The sequence below is a fragment of the Musca autumnalis genome, unplaced genomic scaffold, assembly GCF_047663935.1.
Source record: "Musca autumnalis isolate F117 unplaced genomic scaffold, ASM4766393v1 scaffold_1, whole genome shotgun sequence".
Taxonomy (NCBI): Eukaryota; Metazoa; Arthropoda; class Insecta; order Diptera; family Muscidae; genus Musca; species Musca autumnalis.
This window is the reverse complement of record NW_027411644.1, coordinates 103,965,474-103,986,671: the sequence shown is the minus strand read 5'-3', so window position 1 is coordinate 103,986,671 and position 21,198 is coordinate 103,965,474. Positions and strand designations below refer to the sequence as shown.

The following is a 21,198-nucleotide window of genomic DNA, read 5'->3' as shown; positions in this document are numbered from 1 at the left end:
GTACTTATTGAAATTAATCTTGTATGCATACCTACAAGACTTTAGCAAAGCAGTGACCCGATGAGTATAACGACAAATGTTGATTGTAGTAACTTTGGCACAGCTGCGGTCCGATGACGACGAGTTATTTGGGAATGGTTTTGACACTATGGCTGCATGATGATTATAACAATGACAAAGTCTTTGTCTACGTCCGCACAACCCAAACAATAGGAAGTATTGCTACAACCCTTTCTTGTAACTGCGCTCAGTACAGTGTCCAGGAATAGTTAAGGCTTATTATTCAGCTTACCAAATCTCAGACGAACCAACGTTGCGCACCTTTTTTCTTCCCAAGCACACTTAATTTAATAGCATGTATGAAAACCACATAGATTCCAGCGGACAATGTTGACACATTTGCGCTATCAGTTGTATCACGAAATGTTGGTGTTGTTGTTCCCCGAAATCTACCCAAAAGCAACAAACGAACATCTATACCCCACGTTGTTGTTCAACGCGTTCCACAAACGCGTCATTTCTGAAATTCAATTGTAAAGGTCACCGAACAAATCCGGCGAAATTTTAGACTTTATGAGTCGAAGAAAAATCATGGTCGCCGCGATCCAGGAAACAATGCTCACCGTCATCTGAAGCTTGCAACGTTGCGATGGTTACAGTGTTTTGCAGAAGGATCGTCACCACTAGTCTATTTAGTAGAGAGATATCTCGCTTGAGTTTGACTCTGGTGACTTATATATAGAATGTATGGGGGTAGCAGTAAGCAGCGTGTTACTGCCAAGGTGGAGCTGCTTACTGTATACATACCGGCGACGAATAGATATGCCTTGCGTTACATACCCGACATTAGTTCACTTTTAGAGGGCAATAACCGTCTGCTCCTAGAGAAGTAGAAACGAGGTCCTCAAGTACCTGCTCGGCAGCAACTGGGATGCTGACAAACTCACCTTGTTGACCTCTTATAAAGCAATTAACCGGCCTGTGGTAATCTATTCGATACCAGTGTAAATTTGGAAGAATATTCAAATCGGTCAGAATGCCGCCCAGAGGACTGCAAAAAGGTTACGTTTTTATGGATCACCAATGGAGCACAATAAGCGGTGCCTCATCACAACAAGATGTTGCCGATCCAAGACCTGCTTGCGTGTCATCATCGTCGCCACGTCTTCAGATCTTCATGCTCAAGAGTGTCAGAGTGTCCGACTCTCTCGCAGTCTCCCCATCAGCAGCTATACATGCAGCACTCAAAACCAGCCGTTGTTGTTCAATCTCTGAAAATTCATGTGTTTTGCAATTTAATTGCAATGACTCCGAGGTAAGATCGAGGATCGAAGGATCATGGTCTCGGCGGTGCAGGAAACAAAGCTCAACAACAACTGAATGCTGCAGCTGAATTGTGATGGTAACAATGGTCTTAAGGAAGGTGAGTTGTCGCATTCGGTTTTCGGAAACGACCAGAGGGGTATAGTGTTGGGCAGATAGTGTCACAGTTCTCCAGTAATACCCATTGGGTCACCTGGTCTGACAAATGACGTCATCTGGCAACTCGTCGTTTCCCCATAATTGTCTCCATCAGCAGACCGCCCGATTTCATCACCTATGAACGCCGCACTTTCATCAATCATGGGAAAGGCCTAGTTTCAGACAGTTCACTAATCACCGCTTCAGACATCTTCCCAACCCTTCTGATGTTCGGGTAGCAGAAAGGATGTTCCGAGACTTCATCACTACTGCAGCCGCTCGCCATATACCTGCTAGTCAAATACCCGAAGTGAGACCAAACTTCCAGCAGAGGTGACGGGATTAGAAAATGAGCGTGATGGGCTTCGTCGTGCCAAACCCAGTGACCCCAAAAGTCAGGGAGCTGATACTGGAAGTGGAACAAGTGATTAAATCATCTTAAGAGGTGCAACATTGGAGCCCCAGCGTCAGAAATAGCTATTCAATTGCCGATCATCAGTATGGGTTAAGTATCAGCTGTCTTCCCGGATGTCATTTGTGAAAGGCTGAGCTCCCATTCGACTGACCTTACCACCCGCGAGGAATATGCAAATATCCGCTTCTAAATCTACGGCTACTCTGTTCACCACATGGACGGCAGAGGTGAGAACTGACCGACCACAAACTACCCCAAAATTCTGGGGGTCACATTCGACAGTATGTTCATGTCGTCCGCGCATACCACAGCTATCTGCGACTAGATGAGATATAGGAACAAGTTTCTAGCCGGCAGCACTTGGGGTGCAGATAAAGAAACATTGTTCACCACATATGTTCTAACAAAAATGTTTGTCGATGGTGAACTCACAACTCCCGCTTTTGTAGCCGGACACACACATCATGTGCCATCATTACACATTATTTAGTAATGAGAAAAATAAGTAGTTTTTTCTTCCAAAATATTAATGAAATAATCCGTGATTTGTCAGACTACTGGTAATGAACATTACTTCGTGATGGGTTATTCAGCTCATACTAGAAGCGTTTCTCCGTTTACGTAGAAGTGGTTCTATTTAGCTGATCCGCTTTGTGCGGCTCATTTAAGCTCACTTTCCTTCGCAAATTTTGAATGTTAAAATGTTCTCAAATTTTTACAGATCGAATTGAACGAACGAGAATGGCGTATTTGGTATGAATCGGAGAAACCTGAAAATGAGGAAATTCCCTGTGGATATCAATCATCATTGGATGGCTTTCGTAAATTATTGCTAATTCGATCTTGGTGTCCGGATCGTACAATATCACAGGCTAAAAAATATATTGAAGGTAATATTATTACCCACAAAAAAAGGTATGAGACCACCAATCACTTAAAATTGCTTTATGTTTCACAGAATCATTGGGTCCAGAATACAGTGAAATGCAAATATTGGATTTAGAATTGACATGGTCAGAATCTGAGCCGAGAACACCATTTGTTTGCCTGCTATCTATAGGATCAGATCCAACGACTCAAATTTCAGCCTTGGCTAAGCAGAAAGAGATACGTAAGTCAAGGAAATTTTCATTTTTAATTGCTCCCATTAAAAAAACTTTTCGTTCCAGCTCTTAAGGCCGTGTCAATGGGCCAAGGTCAAGAGTTCCATGCCCGTAAGATGATAATGGATTCGATGGCCGGCGGCGGGTGGGTCTTGTTACAAAATGTCCACCTTTCTTTGCCATTTTGTACGGAAATTATTGACATGCTAGTGGAAACCGAACATGTCGATGAGTCATTTCGTTTGTGGGTTACCACAGAGCCGCACAATGAATTTCCCATTGGTCTATTGCAAATGGCCATCAAGTTTACCAATGAACCTCCCCAGGGTATAAGGGCAAGTTTAAAGAGAAGTTATCAGGTGAGAGGAAATTCAAACCTTCAAAAAAAGTCTTCTACTAACTCATTCACCTTTTAGTCATTTACCCAAGATTTCCTCGATTATACATCTGCACCACAATGGCCGCCACTTCTGTACACTGTGGCCTTCCTGCACACAATAGTTCAAGAACGTCGCAAATTCGGTCCGCTCGGTTGGAATGTACCCTATGAATTTAATGCTGCCGATTTTGCTGCCAGCGTACAATTCGTACAAAATCATTTGGATGAAATGGATCCCAAAAAGGGTGTCTCTTGGCAAACTCTGGTCTATATGATTGGTGAAGTCCAATACGGTGGCCGGGTTACCGATGACTTTGATAAACGTCTATTGACCACCTTTACTGCGGTGTGGTTTTGTGAAGCTCTTCTAAATCCTTCGTTTGAATTTTACAAAGGCTATAAAGTACCGAACACAAAAAGCCTACAAGGATTCATTGAAGCTATCAGCAATTTGCCTGCCAACGATACACCAGAGGTGTTTGGTTTGCATTCCAATGCCGACATCACGTACCAAATTAATTCGGCTAAAGGTAAGTGGTCGATAGATAAATGACATGATGGCAGAGAATGTGGGTACGTACTCGAAATATTGTAGAGGTTGGGAGATAGTGAGTGATACATTAACGATGATTACCGTTTTGTTTGTTTTGTTATTATTCGTTGTTTTTACAACCAATTGAATATTTTACGGTATTCTGTTGGGTCAATAGATGGATATGCTAATAGACTTTAATGACATTTTTATTTGAAAAAGCAACAACATTGCTACTGAAAAAGTAAATAGTGATTCCATGTTGTCATGGGAATACACAGGGGAGTCTCTGTCCTCCCAACAGTAGCCACACACACAGCACTTAACTCCAGGCGTTGTTGTACCAATCCGTGAAAATGCATCCTTTTTTGCAATTTAATTGCAATGGATTCCGAGGTAAAATCGAGGAAACATTGGATTTCATTAGTCATGGTGGATGCGAAACAGGAAATCAAGCGCAACAATAACTACAGCTTACCACGTACTGTTGCACCAGCCTCTTCAATACATACCTATCTCGCGTGGCTCTAATGACCCGTACATGGAATGCATTGGGTAGCTGTCAGGTGTAGAACTGTCAAGGCAGTTGCTTTACGTATACATTCCGCCGATACTCGTAAATAGCTGTACTCCAGGTTATTGGCCCCACATTAGCCCGTTTTGGAAATGATGGCGAAGAGCTGCAGCAGTGATGATGGTCTAACACCCGAAGTGAGACCAAATTTCCCAGCAGAAGCGACAGGATTAGCAAATGACTTCCCCACTTCATTTCCGTAGTTTGGAAAATGGGCATGGGTTTTCCGCTACTGAAGCCAAGCAAAGACCCTAGAGGCTTTAACTCTCCTCAGCGTCAGAAATAGCTACCCCTCCACATAAGCCGTTTGATAGAACAGTGATGGTGGCCCTCGACTTATCACAAAGGCCTTTGATACTGTCAAGCACTTCATGCTGTTTGAGGACATCGAGCAGACTATCCCCAGGCCAAGTTCGAAACGTTGGATAATCAATTATACGTACGTGGAATTGAGAAACAAGGTGGGGTGATATATTCGGAACTGTTTTACCTCTACCCCTCCTGTATTCCACCCCCGGCATTGATATCGTAACATATGCGGATAATTGCACGATATCGGCGTAATGTACCTGATGTCATTTGTGAAATGTTCAACTCCTACTTGATTGATCTTACCATATTTCTTCACGCGAGGACTATGAAAATATCCGCCTAAAGCTACGGTCACTCTGTTCACCACATGGACTGGTAGGCAATGAGTTGAATGTCATGGTCGATGGTAGCAGTATTCCGGCCACCAACTACCCAAAGATTTTAGGGGTCACATTCGACAGCATGTTCACGTCGTTCGCGCATGCCAGAGCTATCTGCGACAGGCTGAGATGTAGGAAGAAGGTCCTCAAGTCCCTTGCCGACAGCACTTGCGATGCATAAAAAGAAACTTTGTTGACTACATATAACGCAAAAAACTCAGGAAGGTTTAAATAGCATTCACACTAGGCCGGGGCGATTTGTGTGGAAGGAAAAAACCTTAATAGGCCCTTCGAGTTTCTGATTCCTGGGATTGAACTGAGCAAAAAAGTCTTCTGGACCATATGTCCACGATGAAAATCGAGCCTACCGATTTTGACTTTAAGCTTTTTATCTACGTTTTTTTGACATCTTGGCATATAACAGGCAAACCATTGACATTTTCGAGCCAACGCAAAGACAAAAATTGTAGCCAAGACAGCAATTAAGAACTCTCTAATACATCGCAAAAGCATTGGAACGCTTTTTCAGGCAGTTTTGGTCTTGAGAAGGTGCAAACCTTTCGAAAAATTTCGATAAATGGCACTGTGCTACAAAAGTTGACAAGAAAAATATTCAAGCGTTCTAATGCAAAATTCCATCTAGTTGGGATCCATGGAGAATGAAAATGCCTTTAGTTCGTTTGGGTAACTTCGTTTTATTTTTTTAGAACGGTAAAAGTAATGAAAATCTGGGTTTCTTACATATTCAAATTTAAACGGGCATATCTTCTTTTTTTCACGACGGATTTTAATTGATCCTTCTTCCTTTTAAAGGGGTGAATAATATATTTTGAATGAGCTGTCATTGTTTTAAATCCGTTAACAAATGGCTAAGTTATAGTGGTTTATGTCTGAAAACCTCCACAAAAAACCTACAACTGAATTTCTCACAATTTTAAAAATAAATATTAAAAGCATTGTGGCGTTTTTTTTATTGGGATAGCGTTTGCAATTTTGTTTTTTCAAAATAGTCTGGCTTAATTCCATTGTTGTTGTTTTAATATTTTAAAACAACTATTTTATTAGTGGAAAAGATTTGGCATTGTTCGCCAAGGGGTAAGGCAGGGAATACTATAGTTTCGATCCACGCCACTGGATCTCATCAGTTCCCTTGTTGCTTGTTTGTGGATATTCTCCACCGAAGTTATTTTTCAATAACTTCTTCAACAAGAAACTTTTTATACCCAAACATCAATCGTCAGCTCGAAGTATAAAGGTAAGCAAAGAAAAAAGTTCAATGAGAAGTTTTTCCTTGGCAACCTCATACAACTCCGACGAAAGTGTCTGCGAAAACAATTCAAACCTCTTCCACTAGTATGTGTCGTCGAATTTCAACGAATGCACACACCAAAAATTTGGTTGGTATGCTTTACAGCAAAAACAACACACGTCGTGCCAGTGTCTTCAATTAGAAGCATTGTGGCGTTTTTTTTTTATTGGGATAGCGTTTGCAATTTTGTTTTTTCAAAATAGTCTGGCTTAATCCCATTGTTGTTGTTTTAATATTTTAAAACAACTATTTTATAAGTGGAAAAGATTTGGCTTTGTTCGCCAAGGGGTAAGGCAGGGAATACTATAGTTTCGATCCACGCCACTGGATCTCAATAGATAAATATTAATAAATATTAAACAAAAAAAAAACATTATATTTTTGAAAATTATGAGAAATGCAGTTATAGGTTTTTTTGTGGGGGTTTTCAGACATAAACCACTATAACTTAGCCATTTGTTAACGGATTTAAAACAATAAAAGCTCATTCAAAATATATTACTCACCCCTTTAAAAGGAAGAAGGATCAATTAAAATCCGTTGTGCAAAAAGAAGATATGCCCGTTTAAATTTGAATATGTAAGAAACCAAGATTTTCACTACTTTTACCTTTCTAAAAAAATAAAACGAGATGACCCAAACGAACTAACGGCATTTTTATTCTCCATAGATCCCAACACGATGGAATTTTGCATCAGAACGCTTGAATATTTTTCTTGTCAACTTTTGTAGCACAGTGCCATTTATCGACATTTTTCGAAAAGTTTGCACCTTCTCAAGACCAATACAGCCTGAAAAAGCGTTCCAATGCTTTTGCGATGTATTAGAGAGTTCTTAATTACTGTCTTGGCTACAATTTATATCCTTGTGTTGGCTCGAAAATGTCAATGGTTTGGCTGTTATATGCCAAGATGTCAAAAAAACGTAGATAAAAAATTTAAAGTCAAAATCGGGAGGCTCGATTTTCATCGGGGACATATGGTCCAGTAGCTCACTTTTTAGCTCAGTTCAATCCCAGGATTCAGAAACGCGAAGGGCCCATTAATGTTTTCAAATCGCCCCGGCCTAATTCACACATATGCTGTCACATATGCTCCTCGCAAAAAATCCCCATCTCTCGCAGCTGAAACCAGAGTAGTTTTGAATCAACAACGCTCGGGATGGTGTTGCCGTCTAAATTCCTATAGTGCAAGGATCAATGAGAGCGTGCAAAACATATTCTTAGCACTCGGCACAGGCACGACACATTGCACCTTTTCAACTGCCCTGTAATACGTACTCTACTAACTCCAGTAGTTTGTGGATACAACCCATCGAAGCAGCCACATTCCTGATAGACCCAGGGCCAGATTAAACAGAAAAACGAACTTACAATCATATCTGTTACAACAACAAATTCGTAAATATCCTTTGTAGTTATCTCATGCCAGTTACTCCGTGCCTAGATTTAAAAATGCTGCCACCTGGACTGGCTGCGTCCATAAAAAATCGAAAGACAGGCGACTAAATTTAGCATGCAAGTTAAGCAGATAAAAGGTTATGGTCAGTCCCAGTCGACATGCACGGCATGTTTTGGGTATTGTGCCGTCTGGATCTTAATTGGGCTAAAACCACCCGGGTTTGCCTTTGCAGTTGGTGTTCCTCATCTGCGATGGATGGGGGTGGTCTCCGAGTACGAAATTCATAATATATCTTTGAGCAAGTGCATCCAAGCCTATCTGATAGGCCCGTTGATAGATAAACTATCGATAGTATGACAATAGTTTGGATTTTTGTTGTAAAACAAAGATTTCATCAGGTAACCAGACGTGTTTTTTGGGCTATCTGTCGTGAATTATTCATAAATAAACGTTTTAAATTATTCAAAACACAATTGCTTAGGAATCTGATTGCCTGCTCTACTCGTTCATCTAGAGGTTCCCGTTAGTTCCTTTGGATCTCTTTCTCTCTAGGTCACGTAGAACGCTTCGAACGTGTCTAGTACCGCATCGAACAATACCTTGTTGTGTTGATACACCGGTGAAATCTTTGCCTCCTCATGGTAATCTACTGGTGTCATGGACCGGTGTATTGCTTTATCAGAGATCAACAAGGTTTCTTTGTTAGAACACTAAGTGCTGCCGTCTTGTGATTTGAGGACATTATTTCTACTTCAGATCTTGTCGCAAATAGCTGTGGCTTGCGCTGACGAATAAAAAATGCTATTGAACGTCAGTTACATCCAATATCTTGGGGTAGTTACTGATCGAACAATATGTTATGGGGGAATCTCATTTCAGACCCCCAATTGGTGAACAGTGTCTCAGTAGATTTAGCGTGAGATATTTTTATATTCCTCAGATGGAAAAACTGCACTAAGTCAGCAATGTAGATATTTAACATATCATATATGTACCCAGCAAAAGTTCGGATACGTTAGTCATTATATGACCCATTACAACGTAATGTAAACTATGTAGAGGTCGTAGAATAACTAGCTATTCAGTGCGACATGTCCTTGTTAATATAATGGGTTAGTTTGGGGTATTGTAACCCATTATTTAGTAAGGTTTTTTTTTGCTGGGGTACGTCTTCGACGTAGGACTCGACGCCAACATTCTACAATAATCCGTATACATCAAGTTATCTATGCCGCAAAGTAGTTCAGAATTCCTGGTTAAAATTCTGTAAATTTTGAAAGGTAGAGATATTTTCATGATTTGACACACAATCACAATAAGGCCAAACTGTTCCTTTGGAAGTATGCATCTGATTTTGCGTTCAGGAAAGAACATCAAGGGAGTACATCAGTGGTGAAACCTGAAATAAGAAGCAGAAAGAAGAAAGAGGAGGAGAGTGACGTGATAGAACCATTTTCAAATTCATAATGCTCCCCAGTGGTGTTGGTCAAGAAGAAAGATGGAGGCACCCGATTCTGTGTGGACTATAGCTACCCGGATGTCAGGTTCAACTTGAAGATTTGTAACTGACAGGTAGAGATCGCTAGGCCTAGATATCGATCAAAGCGTGAGAAGAGCTAATGCGTGAAAGAGGAGAGTTGCTGGTAGTTGTAGAAAGCATCAAACTTTACCATAAGTAAAGTAGGTGGCGTAGGTGGCCATCATGAGTAGTCTGATGGTTGCTCCAGTTCAAAAATCAGGAATATCAACAACCATGGCTAGAGAGGCTTCAAAGTTATGACTTCAACATCCATCACTAGAAAAATGGAAAACATTCAAATGCTAGCTTTGTTCCTTTACTTTAAAGTTTCTTCAAGTTTTACCATTTTTAACTCGGAAAGCGTTCCTTAATCCCAAAAAGTAGTAAAACTTGAAGCAAAATTTAAGAGAGAGCATGCCAAAATGACTTTCTCTTTTACTACTTTCAGCTCGAAAAATTTGGTGGTGTAAAAAGTGGACAATCTGTCAAACTGCTGATTTGACAATATAGTCGGGTTGTGGCCGACTATGTGATACCCTACACCACTACCCCTGTGCATAAGCTTTTGTTTGGTAAAATTCAAAATATTTAAATTGGGATAGCTTAGCGCCTTTGCTCTGAATGTCTTCATTAATACAAAAAATGGAAAAAGGGATGCATTAACGACTATTGCGATATCTCTGTTGTTTGACCACTTATGACAACCTACTTCACATCGTTGTAAAGGTTATATTTTCTAATTTCCTTGCCAGGTTTTGCTTTCGATACACCTCTCACAGAAGAGAGATATTTGCTTTGAAATAAAACGTTGGCCTTTTCTCCAAACAAGTTTTTTTCACATTCCGAATAATATCCGACCATTACCAAAATCAATAGGTTTTTTCCTCGGTGGGACCCCCATTAACACCCAAAATTTCGTGACGACCCAATCAAAATTGTGACGTGTAGTGTGATTACAAAAAAAATTAAAAAATGGAATGTATTAACGACTATTGCGATATCTCCGTTATTTGGCCACCTACGCCACCTGCTTAACATCATTGTAAAGTTGGGATTTTCTACTTTCATAGTCAGACTTTGATTTTGGAGGGTCCCAACCAAAGCTGTGATATTCGTCATTATTATTAAAATCGCAAAAATGAAAAGTAGTGTTCTATTAGGGGCTATTGCGATATCTTCGTTGTTTGACCACCTACGACAACCTACGATATATCGTTGCAAAGGTGATATTTTCTACTTTTATTAGTAGGTTTTGGTTTTGATATACCCCATATAGAAGCGGAGATATTCGCTTTGAAATAAAATGTTCACTTTTTCTCCAAATAAATTTTTGCCCATTCCGACCATCATCCCTGAATATTATCCGACCATCATCAAAATCAATAGGCTTCATCCCTCCGGGACCTTCATCAACACTCAGCTCGTCGAGACGTTCATTTTGGTATATACATGTATGGGTCTACGACCATTATTTCGATGCGTTACAAACTTTTTGCCCAAAACCAACTTATAATACCCTCCCCACATAGTGGTGTAGGGTATAAAAAGAAAACAACGCGCATTGTCAAAGCAAAATAAAACAAGTAGGAAAAGCGTTAAGTTCGATCGGGCCGAACTTTTTATACCCTCCACCACAAATTTCAGCCATTTCGGTGGATTAATGTGGCCACAACCTTCAAAATACCGAAAATCTGAAGGTATCGTTCTATGGGGGCTATATGATGGCGTGGACCTATACCTACAAATTTCTGGGGGAAATACTAAATACCAAATTTCAGCCATCTCGGTGTGATAATGAGGCCAAAACCTTCAAAATACCGAGAATCGGGAGATATAGTCCTATGGGGGCTATATCAAAACGTTGACCTATATAAACATTTTATGGTAGAAATGTTTCTTAGCCTCTGGAAACACAAAATACAAAGTTACAACCGATCCTGTTGTCAAATGGGACTAATACATACAAAATATTTAAAAATGACGCGTACTTTATATGGGGCGTTATATGGGGGCTATACCAAAACGTGGACCTATATAAACCAACTTTGGTAGGAATGCTTTTTGGCCTCTGGAGACACAAAATACCAAATTCGGTGGTAAAATGGGACAAATATCTTAAAAATTCCTTAAAATGTCGACGCGTCACGCGTCATTTTGTATGGGGGCTTCACGAAAGGGTGGACCTACATAGCCCGCTTTCAATACCAAAAGTCCTACGTACATATAATAGATTTTCTCAAAATTTCATTCACCTACGTCAAAACGTTCGGACGCTAGAGTGATTTCCACAGACGGACAGACGGACGGACATGGCTATATCGATGTAGAATTGCACGCTGATCACTAATACATATAGTTTGCGGGGTCTACAATGGTTATTTGGAGTAGTTACAAACGGAATGACAAACTTAGTATAACCCCATCCTATGGTGGGGGGTATAAAAATAAAATAAATTTAAACAATAAAAAAATTTAAACCAGTGAAATAAAAAATAAAAAACATTGAAATTTATTTTGTTTGTTGTTATTTTTAAAGCGGCAATGTTTGACATTGCTGCCAGATCTACTATTTTTCCGTTCCTTTACTTTTGTGCAAAACTAGTTACGTGAGAGCAATATTGACAGTTCTCTTCTCGCAGATAGATACATCACCCGAAGGTCTTCTCATCCGAGTCATATAAAAATAATTGTTTGTAATATATCCAAAACTACCAGAACTTGCCTTATATTATTTTGCGATATCTTCTAAATATATAAAAGAGCTTAGTGATGACTGAGTGAGTGACCCAGACGAAACCGCTGGAGCTAGAAAGTTGAAATTTTCACTGTGGGTTACTGTTGGTGTGTAGGGGTGAGAAAAGGCTGGGTTTTTTGTAAATTCGAACTAGAAGGGTACGAAAAGTACTAAGTATATATAAGACAAACGGAAAGAGCTAGAATTCTGACATTTGGAATGAGGGTCACTGATGGAGAGTTAGAAAGATATACCAAAGGGTTTTTGGAAACTCGACCTATAAGTGTACTAAAAGTTACTAAATTTAGTACAATTTTATATTTTCAACGGATATATCTAGAATCTTGGAATTTGTTATGGAAATCTAGGTTGGGAAGTGGTGTTTATAAAAGGAAATGGTTTTGGAAATTCGTACTCATGTGTGCGAAAAGTTCTGAGTGTACTAAATTTGCTACAATTTAGATTTGGGTGAACGTAAGGGGCTGGATACCTAAAGTTTTGAATTAAGGTTACAGTTTAAGTGTGGTATTGTGATTGGACGTACGAAAAGTACTACATTGTACTAAATTTGGTACAATTTGGATTTGGGTGAACGGAAACCTGAAATTTTTAATTAAGAATACTTTTGAAGTTTAGGATTGAGATATGGAAGTAGCTTTGGAAAGGTGTACTTATGTATGTAAACGAAAAGTACTAAATTGTACTAAATTTGGTACTATATGGATTTGGAATTATGATTATGGCTGGAGTATAGGTACGGTAACCAACCGTCGTACTCTATCCTAGAGTACAGTACTCTATTGTAGGTATCCGTGCTTTATTTTTTAACGTACTCTATTTGTCCTCTATTTTCATTGGGCGTATTCTATGTCCTCGATGTTTTATTTGTTTTACAAATACATACGAAATCCTAAGAAATCAGAGAACTCTAGGAACATATTGTACAAAATATTGCCTTGCTTTAAATTAAATCACAGATTTTTCTATTGATTTTAAAAGCATTGTTAGGCAAGTTTTTAAATAATAGGGGCATTACAATTATTTGAATCTGTTGTTAAATTATTACAAAATGAGCGTCTTCTTTTTGGTCTGCAACTTTGCATCCATGTGTATATGTACTCTATTTTCATCCAAAAATATTGGTCACCGCAAGTATAGGTAGTTTTGGAAAACCGTTCTTAAGTATAAGAAAAGAACTAAATGGCACTAAATTTGGTACAATTTGGATTTTGGAGACCGGATGGAGCTGGAATCCTGATATTTGGAAGTATGATTACAGTTGAAATGTGGACAAGGTTTTGGAAATTCGTACTCATGTGTACGAAAAGTACTATATAGTACTAAATTTAGTACAATTTGGGTCAACGGATAGAGCAGGAAACCTGAAATTTGGAATAATGGCTGTTAGAGTAAAAGATTGAGGTAGTTTTGGAAAATCGTACTAATGTGTATGATGGGACTAAATTTGGTAAAATTTGCATTTGGGTGAACGGATAGAGCTGAAATCCCGAAATTTCAAATTTAGATTACTGTTGAAGTGTATGATTAAGATATGGAGGTACTTTCGGAAATTCATATTATGTGTACTAAAAGTACTAAATGTCGATAAACTGATAGAGTAGGAAACCTGAAATTTGGAATAATGATTACTGCTGGAGTATAAAATTTACGTTATTTTTAAAAATCGTAGTTATTTGTATGAAAAGTACTAAATGGGACTAAATTTGTTACAATTTGGATTCGGCTGAACGGATAGAGCTGGAACCCTGAAATTTAGAATTAAGGTTACTGTTGGAGTGTCGGATTAAGATAACGAGGTAGTTTTGAAAATGCATACTTATGTGCACGAAAAGTATTAAATGGTACTAAATTTGGAACAATTTGGATTTGTGTGAACGGAAAGCAGATCTATGAAATGCTTATTTAAGATTACTGTTAAAGTATAGGACTGAGATAAGGAAGTAGTTTTGGAAATTCGTTCTTATGTGTACTAAATGGTACTAATTTTGGTACAATTTGATTTTGGAGAACGGATGGAGATGGAATCCTGAAATTTGGAATTATGATTGCTGTTGGAGTGTCAGATTGATATAAGGAAGTAGTTTTGGAAATTCGTTCTTATGTGTACTAAATTTGGTACAATTTGAATTTGGGTGAAGGGATATAGGTGGAATCCTGAAATTTGGAATTAAGATTATGTTCCCCCAACAAACACTAAATACCAAATTTCACCAATTTCATTGGGTTATCGTGGCCACAACCTTCAAAATACCGAGAATCGGGAGGTACCGTTCTATGGGGCTATGTGAAGGCGTGGGCCTAAACCGACAAATTTCTGGGGAAAATTGTATGGCTCCAACGAAGACTAAGTACCAAATTTGAGCCATTTCGGTGTGACAATGAGGTTAAAACCTTCAAAATACCGAAAATTGGGTGGTACCGTTCAATGGGAGCTATATCAAAATGTGGATCTATTTAGTCCATTTGCAATTCCAAACATCCTAGGAGTAGTTGAAACTTCTATACCAAATTACAAAGCTCTATCTTCAAAATTGCGACTGTATCTTGATTTCAACAAAAGGGCCGACAGATTAAGAATTTTACCCTGGTCATACACTTTATAAGGTCTCCGATGAATATTTCGATGTGTTACAAAAGGAATGACAAATGTAATTAGACCTTCTATAATAGGGTGGACGGTATAAAAAGGGAGCAATTCAAAATGCTACTCTTTTGTTGAAAAAATTGCGATCAATATGCCTGAAACACGTGGGCGCAACCAGAAATAAGTCTCTTTTGTTGATACATAGAATATACTCTCATGACACGAAGAGAAAATTAGTGCTTATGTGTACGAAAATGATACTAAATTTGATATTAGATTAAGGAATAGATTTGGAATTCGAAAATGTGGTATTAAAGTATTGGAAATTAGAATCGCGGTTGGTATATAGGGTTGATATAAGGAGGTATTTTTATACCTCATATGTGTACGAAAAGTACTAAATTTGGTACCATTTTGGTATTGGAATTATATAACTTGGAATTCTAATATGTATTAGGGTGCTAAAAGTTCTAAAGGGTAATAAAATATAAGTGTGTTAAAAGTACTAAATAGTACTAAACATAGAAGCACTGATATTGAATGAAATGGTAAATCCAGTGCTTTAAAATTTTTTATGAGGCCCTTGGTTTGAAAAATTGTATTAAATATTGTACGATTGGTGTTGTGTGAACGCTAAGGCTTTTTTTCTCAGTAACTTACTGAAATCAATTAGTCAAACCTGAAGAATCTTTTCAACAAACTGTTTTTTTAACGTTTAAATATATTCATTTGGAAACGTAGACATTTGTATACGTTTTGTTACAAGAAGGTTTTTATCCCTTATTTGAAAATATTAGTCACCGCTGAATTTTTGGAGTGAAATTTTAACTAAAGGGGTACGAAGAGTACTTAAATGAAACTAAATATCAATCAACAACAACTAACAATAAAATTTTCATAATTCTTCATTTCCATATTAAATATTGTGTATTTGTTTTTTATTACCTTTCCGCATACGAAGTAGCGGGCACTTTGCTAGTTATTTTATATGGATTTGGAGAAGACCTATACTTCTGTAGTTGATAGGTTAGACAAATACTTTTAGGTACAAAACATGTTTCATAAAACATTTATTTTTATTTCTCTTATATTAGCGAAAAATAGTAAATAGTAAACTTTGTTTTATACATATCTTAATATCATACCAACTTAATTGCTTGCATTCGCCATATATTCATTATTTATTAATGTATCATGGAAACTGTCTAATTACGATAATAAAGTAGAAATCCATTAGACGATGAAAACTCACAATCAGTCAAATACCAAAAATCATATTAGACAACGATAAGCCACTGACGTAAATGTCACCTTAAGAATATATGTACATACATACGAATATTCTTGTGTGCATATTTTGAAACGCCTTTATTGAAATATCGAATTGGTTGTCGTTACTCACCTTTACGCATTTTCACCCATTTCCAGGTATTCTCGATACCATTCTAAGTGTGCAGCCGAAGGAAGGTGGCGGCGGCGGTGGAGAAACTCGTGAAAGTATTGTCTATCAATTGGCCGATGATATGCTGAGGAAATTACCTCCACAATATAATGATTATGAGGTGCGTGAGAATCTCGTTCGCATGGGTATCCTTTTGCCGATGAACATATTCTTGAGGTAAGTATGTCATATGAGTAGAACCTTGGATAAGATGAAGATTATGAAGTTAATGCTGATGATAATGAAAGTATGGTTAATGTTCGCTTGATATTTGATGGTAATTGATGTTGATGAAAGATATTAACGGAACTTGTGTGTGGTAATTTGTTTAGGGTGCAACAGCTGCTTGCTGCCATTTTCAACTTGAACTTTAAAATTTTTCTATATATCACATGGCAAGGCATATTTGCATGAATTAGTCCCAATTTACATTGGGCGAGTTTACTTGCGGCAATTGTCATTTTGTAGGAGAGAGAGGTGAGGCATATGGTAACCCTTTGCCTCTCAGCACCCTCTCTCACCTACAAACTGACAATTGCGGCAAGTAAACTCGCCTAATGTAAATTGGGACTTACAACAACTAAAAAATTTACAAAAACAACATTGTTGTTATTGAAAATTAAATGTCAAATAAAATATTGAATAATAGGGTCGTTCTAAAAATGTTCTCAGGAAAAACAGCAGTCTTTAGCAGCCTTTGGAAGTTATGAGTTTGCTTTTGAGAGGTAAAAGTGCGATGACAAAGAAGCCACAGCCGATATGTCTGATGAGCTGCATACTAACAGCGAAACGAGTCACATAAATTGGTGATTGTGTGGGTTCGATAGTTTTAAAGTTTTAATAATTTCTCGTGTAATACCGATTCCCTTATGTCAACGATGTAGGTATGTATTTCATACCCCTCGTCGTAATGTAGGCGCCATTTCATTATTGCAGTCTCTACAATTGGTGTCTTAAGTCATATCGTTCGGAATCGGCAAAAAAAGAAGATATCATATCAATGTGGTTATGTGAATTGGGGAGTCCTCATTGATATGGGAGAAGTCTTTCATGTTCCTTTGAGCTAAAACTACTCGCCGCTGGGATGGATGGTTGGTGGTCTTCGTATACGACATCAGTCTCAACTGATTATAAACTAACTTTTTTAGCCTATTTGTAGCCAGTTTAAATGATAAATAAATGATAAAAAATTTGTTTTTGTGTGTTTTTATGACTTTGACTTTTCATATTCTCTCTTTCCCTCTCTATGTACTGTTTTGTAAGACAGAAGAAGAGGGAAAATTTGTATATTTCCTTTTTTATACCAGAACAATATGTACGAATATTTTTAGTCCATCAACACTGGCTTCTATTATTGGATGCTGCATTTATATGAAAGTTATTAAGAAAATGCAAATGTGAATTATTTAAACATTTTCGCCTTATTTTTTCGGCATGCCCAAATACTTTGTAGAAGAAACATGTTCTTGTTTTCAAAGCGGTGATCTCTAGATGATTTTTCAACAAATTTAAAGTTAGTTGAAAAGTAATGCAGAATTGGAAAATTGTCGAAATTTTTTTTTCGTTCAAAGTGGTTGATCTCTAGATGACTTTTCAACCAGTTTATAATCAGTTGAAAAATAATCGATTTATTTTCAGCCATTTTATCAACTGGTTGATAAAAGTCCGACAGGGTCAGTAAGCGCTCGCAGGCTTTTTCTAACAAATACACACATTTATAAATGGTGGTGGTTTATTGAAATGCATAGAAATACCAAAAACAGAAGCAACAAAGACACATTGGTACATAAAAAAATCCAAAGAAATACATAACAGAGTAAGAACGGCGTTAAGTTCGGACGGGCCGAACTTGTTATACCCTCCACCACGAATTTATGCAAGTAAAATGGAACAATTAGTTTCGTTTCGTTTACGAAGAAGACTAAATACCAAATTTCAGAAATTTCGGTAAAACAATGTGGCTAACCTTCAAAATACCGAAATTCGGGAGGTACCGTTCTATGGGAGCTGTATCAATACATCGATCTATACCAACACATTTCTGGCGAAAAGTTTTCAAAGAAGACTATATATCAAGTTTCCTATATTTCGGTAAGATAATGTGGCTAAAACCTTCAAAATACCGAAAATTAAGAGGTACGCTTCCATAGGGATATAGGAAGACGTAAACCTATACTGATAATTCTCTTCTGGAATATTTTATAACCCCATGGAAGACTAAATAACGAATTTCAGTCTTTCGGTGGGATATTGACGTCACAGCATTCAGAAATACGAAAATCGGCAGGAACCGATCTGTACGGCCTATATATAAGCGTGGGCCTATGTCGCCGAATTTCAGACATTTCGGTGGGTTTTGTGGCCACAACCTTCAAAATACCGAAAGTCGGGAGGTGCCGTTCTATGGGGGCTAAATGCAGGCGTGGACCTGTACCGATAAATTTCGGGGGAACATTTTATACCACCAACGAAGACTAAATACCAAATTTCTGCCATTTCGGTGGGCTATTGTGGCCACAATTTTTAAAATACCGAAAATCGGGAGGTACCGTTCTATGTGGGCTATATGCAGGCGTGGACCTGTACCGACAAATTTATGGGGGAAAGTTTTATATCACCAACGAAGAAGTACCAAATTTCAGCTATTTCGGGGGAATATTGAGGCCACAACCTTCTAAATACCGAAAATCGGGAGGCACCGTTCTATGGGGCTATATTAAGGCATGAACCTGTACAGACAGATTTCTGGAGGAAAGTTTTATACCCCAAACGAAGACTAAATACCGAATTTCAGCTATTTCTGTGGATTATTGTGGTCCCAACCTTCAAAATATCGAAAATCCGGAGGCACCGTTCTATGGGGCTATATGAAGGCGTGCACCTATATCGGCCATTTCGGAGTGATAATGAGGCTAATCAAAACGTGGGCCAATATAGCCCATTTGCAATACCTAACATCCTAGGAGTAATATAAACTTCTATACCAAATTACAAAGCCTATCTTAAAAATTGCGAGCTGTATCTTGATTTCAACAGACGGACGGACATATATATGTATACTTTACAGGGTCTCTGATGAATATTTCGATTTGTTACTAACCGAATGACAAATTTTATTATAACCCCCATATTATGGTGGAGGGTAAAAAATCACACTTTTAAAAAGAAATAAAACACATTCTCCTCAAAGTTGAAATCATCAGCGGGTAATCGGCGTTAGGAAGCAAATTATTATACATATAATGTGATAAATAGGTACATCCATATTCCAAATATACATATGTATGTATGTATATGAAAAATGTATTGATGTAATTACCAATATTAAATGCGATTTCTTCTTTGTGCAATAAAATATTTTCATTCACCTTTTTGATACTATTATTAAACTTCCATTTCTAAAATGTAAAAACAAAAAAACATTGTTCCACAACATCCCATACGGGACAAGGGAGACTTCTCTCATATCAATGAGTGCACCCCGATTCATATTTAGCTCAATGATATGGGACCTACTGTTTATCGCCGAGTCCGAACGGCGTGTCTTAAGACACCACTTATGGAGAAGTTTTTCAAGGCTGAAATACTCAGGAAATGTCGCCAACATTACTGAGGGGTATTTTGCCACCGTTGAAAAATGTTTGATGTTGCCTGGCCGGGAAATCGAACCCCCGACCTTCTGCGTGCAAGGCGGGCGTGCATACCATTGCACCACTGTGGCACCCATTTATAAAATGTATTGGGCATTTAATTTACTCAAAAGCACAATTTCTTTAGGACAACACAAAACACTGATTTATTCACCCAATTTACCGTCTTTACTTAACTATTGCATTTAGAAAACTGAAGAAAAAAGAACAAAAATAGTTCATATCATGTCTTTCTTTTCCTCTTCGCTTGCTTGGTTGGTAAACCGAAAGAAACAGAAAAAAATTACTGCTTGTGGAAAAAAATCGCGACAACGCACTAAACACAGGCGTTTTGCATACACACCACCAAAGCAAAAACAAACTTTTTTACCCTCCCGTCTTCGCTTCTGCGTCTTCAATTACACCATACACACAGCTCTTTATTATAAAACAGCATTCCGCAGCCGCGAGAGCCCTGTTGTTACTCTCTTCGACAAAAATCCTCTCTTTACCCATAAAAAATAAGTTCTAACATAAAAAATATATTGGTACCCGAACAAATAAAATTGAGATAAGTTACAAAATGTTGCAAACATTGATTTGTTTGGACCCAAACATATTATGTTTTTTATTCAAACATATATTTTTCTGTGTGTGCATACGGAATCTAACACTATCTTTACAATACATATTTTGCACATTGTTGGGTCAATCATATTTTTTTCTCTGTTTCATATTCCAAAGATGGAAGAACTGCAATAAGTCAATGCGTATAACCTTTCACATAAACGATATGTTTCACACTACCGGTTTTTGGCTCCGAATTTTTAACTTTCGTCCACACATATAGTTTAGCATCCCACGCACAGTGGTCGACATCACTGATCTAGCGGCGCCAAATTAATAACTTGGAAACGAATGGAGATATCTTTCTGAAATTTTCCACAAACTCAGTGTGTGTCCGTGGGTAATAATGGACTAAATAAGAACGACATTGGCTAATATTTTGGTATAGCCCCCATACAACGGTACCTGATATTCGGTATTTTGAGAATTTAAGCCACCCTTTCCTTCCAAATTAGTTGTAATTTAGTACTTAGGGTTTCTAGTGATCAATAAACCTTTCCACAAAAAATTGTGGACACAGGTCCACGTTTGGGTATAGGCCCCTTTTAAGGTACCTCCCGATTTTCAGTATTTTGGGGGTTTAAAGCTATATATTCCGGCCAAATTAGGTTTAATTTGGTATTTGGGGTTCCCAGTGGATACAAACATTCTCCACCAAAAATTGTGGACATAGGTCTACGTTTTGATATTGTCCCCATATAACGGTACATCCCAATATTCGGTATTGTTAGGATTTTGTCTACATTTTCAGACCAAATAAGCTGAATTTTGGCATAGG

At 37.9% G+C, this 21,198-nt stretch overlaps 1 protein-coding gene across 1 annotated transcript in view; it reads left to right on the top strand.

Annotated features, from left to right (window-relative positions):
• Dhc1 (dynein axonemal heavy chain 1) overlaps positions 1-21,198 on the top strand; it is a 339,369-nt gene that overhangs the window by 130,412 nt on the left and 187,759 nt on the right. Inside the window, exons 24-28 of the mRNA XM_073986825.1 lie at positions 2,598-2,766; positions 2,835-2,987; positions 3,046-3,338; positions 3,396-3,888; positions 16,152-16,341. Coding sequence (XP_073842926.1) covers positions 2,598-2,766; positions 2,835-2,987; positions 3,046-3,338; positions 3,396-3,888; positions 16,152-16,341 — 1,298 coding nt within the window. The remainder of the gene's footprint in view (positions 1-2,597; positions 2,767-2,834; positions 2,988-3,045; positions 3,339-3,395; positions 3,889-16,151; positions 16,342-21,198) is intronic.